Source organism: Carettochelys insculpta, chromosome 11, assembly GCF_033958435.1.
Source record: "Carettochelys insculpta isolate YL-2023 chromosome 11, ASM3395843v1, whole genome shotgun sequence".
Taxonomy (NCBI): domain Eukaryota; kingdom Metazoa; phylum Chordata; order Testudines; family Carettochelyidae; genus Carettochelys; species Carettochelys insculpta.
In genome coordinates this window covers 16,064,494-16,077,666 of record NC_134147.1, presented here as the reverse complement: position 1 = coordinate 16,077,666, position 13,173 = coordinate 16,064,494, and the positions used below count along the sequence as shown (strand labels likewise).

Here is a 13,173-nt window from a genome sequence, read left to right as displayed (position 1 = left end):
GCATGTTACAGTATTATGCCATGATGTGTAAGTCACATGGGTATGTTTGTTTACAAAGCCTATTTTCTTTTGTTCAGTCTAGAACAGAAGACAAAGTTACTCGATTTAAGAGAGCAGTTGCGTATTATTCAGCAACTAATAAACCAATGCCATTTCATCCACAACATTACCTAGGTAAGTAACACAAGTCTGTTTATAAGAAAACTGGCTGAGATAATCCTAAATTAAAAATAGTGACATTGAGGAGTTTGTCTTTACATTCATTACTTTTACTTTTAAAACATAATATTCAGTGCAGTGGCTTTATTGCTTTTAAAATAGGGTGGACAGATAGGTTGAGCTCATTCTCCAAAATGAGTTTCCAATACAGCAACAAAACTGAAAAGACTTCTACGCTTACAGGAAGATTAATGTGCTGGTTGTCAAACTTCCAGGGTTTGATTTAGTACGCTTAGTGGGGATGTGCTAAATTGAACTGTCATAGTGCTGCTATCAACCCCCTGTACTCCTGGCTGTTGCGAGGAGTAAGGGAAGTCAGCAGGAGAGTTTCTCCTATTGGCCTCTCACTGTGTGGATGGTGGCAAAAAAGCAATTTTAGGTAAGTCAACTCCAGCTGTGCAATTCTTGTAGTTGGATTTGTGTATCTAAAATCGATTTTTACCTCCTAGTTTAAACCTGGCTTTATTGTTTTTCATGCTAAGCAGTGCCTAATTAATTTCTGTGTTGAGATACTTAAATAGTTGTCAAGTAAAAACTGATCAACAACTCCAGCAGGAAAATAACTGTACTATACTTTTTTTGCACAAAACAAAATTCCTTTTTCTTCCCAGCTTTTTCCGAGAGCGATACTCCATTGTGTACATGAGTAGGGTGGCCGGACGGCGAGTATGAAATATTGGGATGAGATGAGGGATAATAGGCGCCTATACAAAAAAAAACCCAAGAAGCCCAGAACCTTGAATATTGGGACCGTGCCTATAAAATTAAGACATTTGGTCACCTGATAACATGCATATATAAAAGTACTGAAGTTATGTTTTACAGAAGTGGTAGTTTGTAGTTTAAGCTGTTACAACCAAAGCTTGGATACGCAAATACTAAATGTGACGAAACCATTGTAGGAACTTTGAAAACATATTCTCATCTTATTTTATATTCTTTGTTTTTAAATGAAGGGCTAAAGTGAAAGTATATTAACATTGCAGAATCAAGTGCTTGGAAATTTACTTGTGCTCAGATACATTGTGCATTTTTTATTTGTTGGTGCTGCAGACTGAATGGTGTTGGCAGACACGTGCTACTACAAGTCTCCCTTGTGGCCCTGCATTGGCTCTGTCCCCATATATCTACCTTCATTTGCCTTACTTGTGCAGTTACACTCAGCACTATGATCTCCTTCCTGGGTTGCCACTGTTTTTGGATCTCTCTCTCCTTTAGGCTCCGTTCATTTGCCACATTTAGGCTATATCTACACTATCCCCCGCCTTTCAAAAGGAGGATGCTAGTGAGACACTTTGGGATATGCTAATGAGGGGCTACCATAAATATGCAGTGCCTCATTAGCATAAAGTGCCACTTTCGAATCACACGCTGCCCGTGTAGACAGGAACCTTTCGAAGGGATTCCCCAGTCTTCAAAAGCCCCTTAATTCCTATTTGGTCTACGTGGGTGGCGTGTGATTTGAAAAATGCATTATGCTAAAGAAGTGCTACCATGAATATCCCAAAGTGTGGTGTTGGCCTTAGACTCCTGAGCTGTAACTCTTCTGAAGTAGAGTCTGTCCTAAGACCCCCGAGACCTCCAGAGAATTAAAATAGCTGAATGTTTTTCAGTCTGCCAGATGATGCCATCTCAACTCTGTTACAGTTATTGTCATAATTTTCTTATTCTGCTAATCAATCAGCCCATCGGGGCCGGAGGGGCGGGGGTTGCAAGCTCAGGTAGGTGTGAACAGAGGAAAGTGAGTGCAAGAAAAGTTCTTAAAGATAAAAAGGAAGTGATCTCCAGACATTTTTTTTATATTATAGTACACTAATCTAACATGTATTCTTCTGAAGCAGATATAAACAAGATTGTTTCTTCTAACAAGGGTTGAGTACGAATAGTGTGTTCTGCTTTTACGATGCTTGTTGGACAGCTAGCATTCTTAAAGTTAGCACCTAGAAAGTTAAGACTTCAAGTTCCACTGCTTGTCATGTGGAACTGCAGTATGTTGAGAATGTCAGTCTCCTTTCACTGAAGGGTTGTGTGAATTGAATGCTAAATGTGATGGTATTTGGAGAATAAAAGTAGCAGAATAATGGGAGGAGAGTGAGAAATGGAATCAAAATGGAGAGACGTTAAGGCAAGTTAATATCAACTTGATAAAGTACAGAATTGTAGAGAGAATTAGTAAAAATCAGAAATGAGCTCAGGATGGTAAAACTAGACAGTAAAACACAAGATCAAATAAACTGAAAGGGCAGAATATATAAATAAAATAATTAGGTCCAATGTAAAACTCAGTGAAATTTGATTTATTTTTTAACATAGATTAGTTACTTAAAATACACATGGGACCACTACGTTTTAACCAGACTTCAGGTGTGGGGATGAGTATATAAAAAGAGTACTACTATCTCATGTTTTCCTGTTTTTATTTCCTCCCTTTTCCCTATTTGCTATTCAAACAGCCAGACCACATCAGTTTGGTATGCCTGGTATAGTGCCACCGTACGTACCTTCTCAGATGCTCAACATTCCACAGAATGCTCTACAAGCAAAACCTGTGGCAAGTATTTTCTTCTCTTTTTCTTGAATTAATAACCATTAGAAATGTGGTTTGCTGGATGCCTGAAAATCCACATAAGGAAGTAAAAATGTAGCATTGTTTTTCAAAATTAGTGTTCTTGGAAGAAACTCATCTTTTAACTGCAGTGACTCTGCACACTCCAGTGAAAGTGTTGCTCACAAGTGGTCTGGACGGCGTAACGCTATGCGTTTAAAAATAGGCTATTTAAATAACATAATTTGTATTATTATTCTTTTTTGTTACCTTTCTTTGAAAATATATATGTATATTGTAGGCCCCGCAAATACCCAGTCAGGGTGGAGCCCAAGGTCCTGGTCCATACCCATATAGTGTCTCTGAGTCAGCCATCACCTTGGAAACAGGTGGGAAAAGTCTTTCTGAGCAGAACAACTACAGTAACATTCCTCATGAAGGAAAACATACTCCATTGTATGAACGGTCCTCTCCAATAAATCCAGCTCAGAGTGGGAGCCCAAATCATGTGGATTCAGCCTATTTTCCTGCCTCTTCCACATCATCTTCCTCTGACAATGATGAAGGCAATGGAGGTGCTGTGAAGTAAGTAATGGATGGGATCATTTCAGTAACAGTTTACATGTATTGAAATACTTACTCATTACAGTTTGAACCTCTCTAGTCCAGATCTGTCTTGTCTGGCAACATTTGTAATCCGGCATGAATTTAGTTGTCATGGGTGTGACCAAGATTCCCATGATCCATAAAGTGTGTTTACAGCCACCAGTCCTGGCTCTCAGTGTTCTCTGCTGTTATTTAGCTGTAATTTACCCCAAATGTCTTCCAAAAGCCCAGTGAGCAGTCAAAGTGCTGGTAGTGCTTCTAGACCAACCTTTTTTCATCGGGGGCCGCACAGCAGTTTTTTTACATAGCTCCAGAGGCCAAACTGCCATCCACCCCCTGCCCTCAGCCTTGAACCCCTCACAGCCCAAAACTGTCTCTATCCTTAAACCCAATGCCCCCCACAGCCCTGTAGCCCAGCTTCTCCATGTGTCTGTCTCAGTTCTCCCAACTGCCTCTTCAGCTCAGCCTGTCCATCTACCCCAACAACTCCCCACTGCCCCTGCAGCCCCACCGGTTCATCTGCCCCAGCATCACCGCCCAGCCCTGTCCATCTGTCTGTACCAGCACTCTCCCACTGCCCGTCCAGTGCAGTCGGTCTATCTGTCATCTGTCTGTCCGTCTTGGCGCCGCTACCTTGAGGATGTCACTCAACTTGGCGAACAGGGTGCGGAACTCCTGCAGCACTGCCTCGCGGTAGGGTAGAACTGGCTCCGCAGCAGCTCCTTGGTGGTGCCAGCCTGGCTGTAATAGGCAGGCTTATGTGATGCTATTATTCAGCAGTGTGCTCAGAAGCTTGATGCCCTTGGTTGGGCGGCTCCACCTCCATGCTGGCTGGGGAGTGAGCGAACAAGTGCACTCCAGGACTACTCACTGCGGATGCTATGTGGAGACAAGCCCTGTTGAGAGGTGGAGCCTGCATTCTCCATATTGACCCCTGCTAGCTTGCCCCACATACATCATGGCTAGGAGCTGCCCCTGCCGTGCTATATGGGAGCCAAAGGAGGAGGCGGCGGCAGCAGGAGCCACAAGTGGCTCTTTAGAAATTGTGCCAGTGCCACCTCAGGGGGCTGGATGAGAAGCTCTGTGGGACAGATTCTGGCCCATAGGCCACGTGTTGGACGCCCCTGTGGTCTGGCAGATTCTCTCGTTTGGCACGATCAAGTCCTGAGGGTGCCAGACTAGATAGGTTCAACCTGTAGCAGAACCTTTTATCAGTATCTTGTGAATACAGGAAGACTTGAAGGATACTAACAGAAATATTATATTCTGTTGGGTCACTGTAGTTGCCAAGATACTTGCTTTGTATTCTCCCCATGCTGTTGCAGAATTTTTTCACCCTACACTCTTGTATCGTACCCTAAAAATAAAATCTATGCATTGTGAGATCCTGATAATTGAGAACCTCCTCTTTTCAACTCCATGCTAGAAAAATACCCCTCAGCAATATGTATTACAGTTCTAATAGATGATGGTAAATCCCTTACTCAACTTCTGTGCACTTTTATAGCTTTGGAAAAATGGAATCATGCAGTGAAATTTAGTGTTTATGCAAAGATTAACAGTCCTAGAAAGTGACTGATGGCCCTCATCCACAGAGCAGAGACAGCACAGAGAGTAGCACTGAAAACTTCCTTGTTCTGCCTTACCAATGTGCCTTACCCCTTGCTTGGAGTGGAAAGGTAATTCAGCCTAATTCATATGTTCAGGTTGGTAAGATAGTTGTAAAGTCTGTGTGTGTACTATTTAGTAATTTCCAAGAGGAGATCTGGTGGGGACTATCTGCATGTAACCTGAAGTAGAGGTAAACCCAGTGCATGCGCAACAGTGTATGGCTCTGCTTAGTCTAAAGATGCCTTTGGACATTAAAATGTGTGTTGCTTAGTTCACTGCTGCGAATGTCTCTCTCAGTGGCAGTAAATTTTGAGATTGTCTGCAATTAATGGCAGTAACCCTAAATTTTATGTTTCATGGTGTTGTCACCATACATTAGGGATATGTGGACCCCATTGTGCTAGCTGTGCTTAACAGTGTACAATTACTTATTTATCCACAACGAAAATTTTAGAATTGGTATATACAAGATACCTGAGAAAAATAATTTATAGTCCCTCCCCTTGCATCCCCCCCAATACATCTGTTTATGTTGAATAATGAATTCAGAACAAATTTAGAAATTGGTATCCAGACAGTATCACATACATCATGTTTTGAGACAGTCTCTTAAATGGGAAATTACTTGGTAAGTTGGCAGACATTAGAACTTCTTTCAGGATGATTTTTCTAAATTTAATAGATAAGGTGGTAAGTAACTACATGGATTTGTCAAGATCAAATAGTGTGAAACTAATCTGATCACTTTTTTTGACACAGTAATAAGGCTTGTGATCAGGGTGGGAAGTGGTAGATGAAGTATGTTAATAAGGTTTTGATGTTGTTTTACATGACCCTCAGATAAACCAACTAGAGAAATACAACCTGGGTCATAGATGGAGATACAGTTAGCTGGCTGCAAAATTGGTTGATGATGGTCCTCAGAGGCCGTGTCTACACTAGCCCCAAACTTTGAAATAGCCACGCAAATGGCCATTTCAAAGTTTACTAATGAAGCGCTGAAATGCATATTCAGTGCGTCATTAGCATGCGGGCGGCCGCGGCACTTCGAAATTGACGTGGTTCGCCGCCGCGCATCTCATCTGATGGGGCTCCTTTTCGAAAGGACCCCGCCTACTTCGAAGTCCCCTTGTTCCTATGAGCAGATGGGAATAAGGGGACTTCGAAGTAGGTGGGGTCCTTTCAAAAAGGAGCCGTGTCGGGATGAGCCGTGTGGCGGCGAGCTGCGTCAATTTCGAAGTGCTGCGGCCGCCCGCATGCTAATGAAGCACTGAATATGCATTTCAGCGCTTCAGTAGTAAACTTCGAAATGGCCATTTGCGTGGCCATTTTGAAGTTTGGGGCTAGTGTAGACACGACCAGAGAGTAGTTACTAGTGGTTCATAGTCAGGCTGGAAGGGCTTAGCATTTGGGCTACATCCACACAGCAGCCTTATTTCAAATAGCTCTTTTGAAATAGGGCTGCTACACACACACATTTCAAATAGCAGTTAGCTATTTTGAAATACACAGTCTGTACACACAGTGCTTTTGAAATAGCCCCTATTAAATAGACAGGGAATAATGCTTATTTCAAATTAGCTCTTCCTCCTGTAATAGTTTCCTGATTTTGAAAAACAGAATAGAGTGAGAAATTTGTGAGTTGGAATTCATATTCAAATTCGACACTAATACGTGGTCTGAACAGAGACATCAGTTATCTCATGCATTACAAGGACTGCTTCCCTTCCTTTGATGCTTTTACTTACCCGAGGCAGGGCAATTAACATTCCCTCACCCATCATCCCCCTCGTATGTATTTGATTTCAGTTTTTATTGCAATAGCTTTTTTTTGTCCTCTGTACTTGTAAATGTCAGCCTGTGTTGGAAATGAGATTGATCTGATGAAGTGGTCTGTCCCACAAAAGCTTATCGCTGAATAAATCATTTTGTTAGTCTTCAAAGTGCTACATTTCTGCTGTTTGGTCTTGTTGGAGGACAGGCGAACACAGCTACCTCTCTGTGATTTCGAAATAACACACTTGCTATTTTGAATTTATTTTGAAATAGCAGTTGTGTAGCGTAGATAATAGCAAAGTTATTTGGAAAACAACTGTTACCTTGAAATAACTTTGTTGTGTGCCTGTAGCTTTGGCATGCGGCAGGGATTGGTCTGGGATCTGGTTCTGTTCTGTATCCTCATCCATAATTTAGAGCAGTGGTTCCCAAACTTTTTGGCATCATGCCTTCTCCCTTTTGATTTTTGAGAAACCCTCATGCCCCCCACCTCTTCTTTACCATCATCCAACCCTCTTTTTAATAAAAAAAAAAATTCAATATTGTAATTTCAAATAAACATAAATTTGAAATAAAATGTTGTTTAAAGTTAAAAATAAGCACAAATAGTTTTTCTTGACCCTTTGCGGGTGTCTGGTGCAACCCTAGTTGAACAGCTGCCTGAGCCCCATGCCAGCTGCCCGCCCACCTCAGATCTGCGCTGCCAGAGTTGCCCGCCTGAACCCTGCACCACTGGGGCCAGCTGTCCGCCCACCACGTGCTGGGACCAGCTGGCTGCCCAAGCCGCCTGCCCGAGCTCCACGCTGCTGGGGCCAGCCGCCCAAGCCCTGTGAGTCCTGCAAGGTGGCTGGCCACCTGAGCTCTGCAAGCCCCGTAAGCCTCCCGTCCAAGCTCCTCCTCTCCCACAAAGCCAGCGCCACCAGACCCCCCCACCCCCACCCCCTTACATTAGCCAGGCACCACCAGGCCTCATGTAATCCCATTCCCACCCCCACCCCCCCAGCCCACACTCACTCAGCTTTACAAGTGGGTTTTTGCTGGCTACCTGCTTTTTATAGCGGCTTTGCTGGGTCACCCATGTAAAATGGCAGGAGCTGAGAGCCAGAAGCAAAGGGTGGGGGAGTGATGGGGAGCCTCGGTTGCCTCATGCCCTCCCAGGGGGCACACCTCCCCCAGTTTGGGAAACCGTGGTTTAGATAATGGCATAAAGAGTACATTTTTGACATTTATGGCTTATACTAAGATGGGAGGGGTTGCAAGTGCTTTGGAGGTTAGGATTAACATTCAAAATTATTCTGGCAAAATGGAGAAATGGCCAACAGTTAGGATGAAATGAAACAAGCATAAATACAAAGTATTCCATATAGGAAGGAAAACTCAATTACACATATACAGAATGGGAAATGACTGTTCAGGAAGGAGTGGTGAAGAAAAGGATCTGGGGTCATGGTGAATCACATGCTAAATATGATTCAGTAGTATAACACTGTCCCAAAAAATCATTCTGGGTTGTGAGAGTAAGAGTGCCACAAGCAAGAGATAAGAAAAGTAATTCTGCTATTTACCCCCTGCTGATATGGCCTCAGCTGGAGTATTGAGTTTAGTTCTTGTCATCACATTTCAGGAAAGATGTAAAAAAATTGGAGAAAGAAAGAGGAGAACAAAAATGCTTGAAGGTCTTAACAAATATGACTGAGGAAAGAGTGAAAACATAGTTTATGTTGGAGATGACTTAGGGTACGTCTACACTTGGGAGTCAAGTTAAATTTATTGAAGTTAACTTTTTAACACTAGACGCTCCCCTGGTTGATTTTCATTGCCTCTCTCTATGCTTTCTTGTTTTTCCTTGTGTTCTGTTGCTGAAAATTTCTGGTCAGGATCTCTGCCTCTGCCCCCAAACTGCATGAAATTCTCCTCCTTTGCCTCACAAAAATTATGAAGATACAGCAAGGGTACTGTTTTCTTCACTAAGGTCTGAGCGGGTCAGAGGGTCATTGCTGCAACATGACATGTATCACATCAGTGGTGGTTCAGGTGGATGAGGCCCTGATGGTGTACCTGCTCTGGTTAGGTCCAGTGATGGTGTCTCGAGTACAGTAGTCCTTTGAGTTATGTGAGGTTTGCATTCCCATGCACCCTTGCATAACTCAAATTTTGCATAAGTTGGGGGGCAGTTTTTCCCCTGGTGGAACGCATATTCTGCAGCTGGCGGAACAGCAGGAGCTCCTAGAGCTCCTTTTGAAAGGTAAGTCCTGGGGTTGGGGGGGAAGGGGAGGGCCAGTTGAGGAGGGTTAAGCCTGGTGGTGGGTTGGGACCATGGGAGGGGGCAAGGGAGTTAAGCCTGGGGTGGGTTAGGGCTGCAGGGTGCGTTGCGGGGGTGGAGTTGAGCGAGAGCCAGGCATGGTGGAGTTTGAACTAGGGTTGGGGAGTTGAGCTGGAGCCGCATGGGGAGTGGGGGAGTTTGAGCCAGAGCTGGGCTGCAGGGGGTTTGAACCGGGACAGGGAAGGTTGAGCTGGGCACTGGGGGTGGTGAGCTAGAGCTGAGCACAGGGGTGAAGGGTGAGCCAGAGGTGGGCATGGGCAGTGAGCGGGGCCGTGGAGGTGCATTTGAACTGGGGTTGGGACTGGGGAGAGGGTTGAAGTGGGGCCATATGGGGCTGAGGGAGCAGGATTTTGAGTTGTGCTTAATTCATGTTAATGTGAGTTAAGCACAATTCGAAATCGTGCTTTTTGAGGGTTTACTGTATAGATATGTTGTGAATATCAAAGGTGGGCAAGTTGAGAAAAGGTGGGCATATTAAGGTGCTACAGGACTGCTTGTTTTTGTGAAACTGTAGACTAGCATGGCTACTCCTCTGAGATAACTATGGGGTTGCTATGTTGCTTTCTATACACTTCTTTATATTGGCATTTTTAATTTATGTGATGTCTTTTAAAATTATCATATTTACTGAGTGATAAAAATCTTGGGTTATTAATAATGTTAACATGCATCTTACATTTTGCACTAAATACTGTAATTTTTTTGTATGTATTTATTCAGCCATGTCAGTGGGAACAAACTGAGCTGGGAGAAACCAAGAACCCAATCAGAAAACCAAACACATGGAGACCCGGGAGACCAAACAAAGGTAATACCCTTAAGTTCCAAACCTCCACATTTATTGCTACAGCCTTACAAGCATATTGGTGAAACCTTCAAAAGCACTTTTCTGAGTTATTTTAAAAAGATAAACTATACTATACAGTGAGAAATGGCTCAAAATGTGTTGTATTATGTGCATAAAATTGTAAAGTAAGATTAACTCACTGACATTCTTAGGTATTTCTTCACATTTGATATGTATGATAATGTTAGCATTATATTGTGTACTTTTTTATTTGAGAATAAATTAATGCTTAACCTCTATTACAGGCTTGGTTTATATTGGAGGTACAGGTTGAACCTCTTTGGTCTGGCACCCTTGGGATGTGACTGGAGCCACATGAGAGAATTTGCTGAACATTGGGAGGGCCTTATTGTTTAGCAGCATTATCCACACTTCCACTGCTTACTGGGCCCTTAGAAGATATTTAGTGGCAAATTAGAGCTAAATAACAGCACAGAACACTGTGAGCCTGGACCAAGTGACTGTAAAACAACTTTGTAGGACCACAGGAAACATGGCCACACCCATGATAAATGGAGATCTGGCTAATTAAAGTCATGCAGGACCACAGATGTTGCCAGACCAGAGAATGCCAGACTAGAAGAGTTCAACTCATAGAAATATTTTGTGTTTTCACTCGTGTGCTTGTAACTTGCCACATCTGCCACTATGTCCATCAAATTGCCAGTGGTTTGGGAACTTTTTACCGTCATATTTTTAAATCCTTGTCAATATTTTAAGGTACCGACTGTGCCATCCTTACAATAAGTGTAGTACTTTGAATAACTCCATTCAGACTCAAAATTACTAGTCATTCCATAATTTGCCCCTGTATTTGTAAAAGTTAAATGTCTTAACTAGTAAATAAGAGTATTACTTCATGTTGAGATTCTCATGCATGTAATTCATAATGGCTACAGAGTTCTCAGTTTGCATTTTTGGCCTAACTTCAAATGTCCGGGGTGGAAATGCTCTCAACTGACAAGTAGAACATGTGGAGCTTTGTGTGTGCTCTAACTTTACAAAAAAAATTTCACATTGGAATCAGATGTATGTGAAGGTTTAAGGTAGATTGTTTAGGGAGTTGGAAGTGTGACCTATCACAGAAAACTGGTGGCAACCTTGAGGGTAATGTTTCCTTATCCTTTGTTCCATTCAGTTAATTCGCAAGCTCTTGGAGCAGAGACTGTTCCACTGTGTGTTTATACAGTATCTGGGACACAGGGCTTCACATCTCAGGCCTTCTAGGTATTACAGTAATGCAAGTAAATACTAACAATAGTAAGACTTCAATTGTGGAGGTACTGGTGGTTTCTTGGATCAGTCAGTTAGATACTGTTGCATTGGATGCAATTTTGGTTGAATATTAGGGTGGTTTGATTTAAATCATTGCTTTTCATTGTGTATTGCAATTGTGCTGTTTATTTTCCTAAAAGAAGTGGTTAACCATTGAAACATATTGGCTGTGTCTACACTGGCCCACATCTTCGAAATGGCCATGCAAATGGCCATTTCGAAGATTGCTAATGAGGTGCTGAAATACATATTCGGTGCCTCATTAGCATGCTGGTGGCTGCAGCTCTTCGAAATTGCCGCTTTTCGCTTCCATGCGGCTTGTCCAGACAGGAGTCCTTTTCGAAAGGACCCCTCCAACTTCAAAATCCCCTTATTCCTGTGAGCAAATTTGGGCTAGTGTAGACATAGCCTTTGACTTTCAAATAGAAATAGTCTGTGTGCTTAATTTGGTGCTGCTTTTTGCTATCCAGGAAGAGATATTGCTTAAGTTACTTACACCTATCCTTCGATTTACAGACTCTTGGTTTATGAATTTTTGCTACAGCAATGTAAATTTAGACCCATTTTTCAATTAACAAACATATGTTCACTACAAAGAAGAAACAAACTTCATCTGAGCATCTGCTTCATAAGTAACGAACGCAGAGGAATACCTCAGAACGTAGTGTGAGGCTGACTCCTTTCCCTCAGCCATCCAGTTTTTCCCAGTCGGTTTACGTGCTTCATTGTGTTTGTGTCGTCTTGACTGTGAGTGACATTAATCTTCAAACATCTTTGTTATTTGTGATAAGGATGGGTCCTAGATAAGAAAAAGTTTCTTCAGGAATTGTTACTAAGGCCAAGAAGCCAAGGAAAGCAAACCAGGCTTAGCCCTCCCCCACTGCCTCCTGCCCCAGCCCCGGGACTTACTTTTCAAAGGGCTACTAAACTTGAAGTTATTAAAAGAATTGAAGAGGGCTGGCAATCGAAAGACATTGCTGCCAGTTTCATGCTAAACATTGACAGTGCCTGCAATCTTTGTGCAGAAAAAAAAAGAAATGGCAGAAATGTATGTTGGTGGAGCTAAAAGGTGCATAACACAATAAAGGCCAGTGATGCAATAATGGGTCAACTTGAAAGACTTTTAATACATTGGATCGACAGCCGTAATGAATGCAACATGCCTTTGAGCTTCTTCATCAAAAGGGAGACAACCCTATCTTTGTTTGAGGATCTGAAGAAGAAAGCTGAGGAACAGAGGCAAGTTGGGATCGCCGAAGTAATGTTCAAAAAAGTCATGGTTGGTTTTAGTGCTCTAAAGTGTGTTCACATTATCATAGTCTGCACATTACAGGTGAAGCAGCATCTGCTGATATTCAGGCAGCTAGCATTTTCCCAGCCACATTGCAACAAATGAGTGACAAAGGTAAGCATTCTCCAAACAAATATTTAGTGTTGACGAAACGGCGCTTTTCTGGAAAAGAATGCCTTCTCAAGCCTTTATTTCAAGGGATAAAACAAAAGCAACAGGTTTCAAGGCCTCAAAGGATCGACTGACATTACTTCTTGGTGGAAATTTGGAAGGAGATGTGAAATTGAAGCCTCTCCTTGTTCACGGCTTAGAAAATCCAAGGGCACGTAAAGGCTTAAACAAGGCATCGTTACCTGTGGTCTGGCGTTCTAATCGAAAGGCCTGGGTGACGAAGCAGGCTTTTGCTGTTTACATAACAAAGTATATTTCATCATTCATCTCTAAATATTGTGCTGAAAATAATCTGGATAATAAATGTTTACAGATTCTTGATAATGCTCCTAGTCACCATATCAATGTCCCAAAACAATGATGATAATATTTGAGTGGTTTTTTCCTCCAAATACCACTTCCATCCTTCAGACAATGGTTCAAGGCATCACTGCTATATTTAAAACTTACTGTCTGTAACTGGTGATGAGGTATATTGTATTTGCATCGGATGGAGAAGATAAACCAAC

The 13,173-nt window shown here is 42.4% G+C and overlaps 1 protein-coding gene across 1 annotated transcript in view; it reads left to right on the top strand.

Moving 5' to 3' along the window:
* Positions 1-13,173, top strand: part of FAM120A (family with sequence similarity 120 member A) — a 123,534-nt gene that overhangs the window by 39,126 nt on the left and 71,235 nt on the right. The window contains exons 5-8 of the mRNA XM_075005005.1: positions 78-174; positions 2,673-2,770; positions 3,066-3,349; positions 9,801-9,888. Of these exons, the coding sequence (XP_074861106.1) occupies positions 78-174; positions 2,673-2,770; positions 3,066-3,349; positions 9,801-9,888 (567 nt within the window). The remainder of the gene's footprint in view (positions 1-77; positions 175-2,672; positions 2,771-3,065; positions 3,350-9,800; positions 9,889-13,173) is intronic.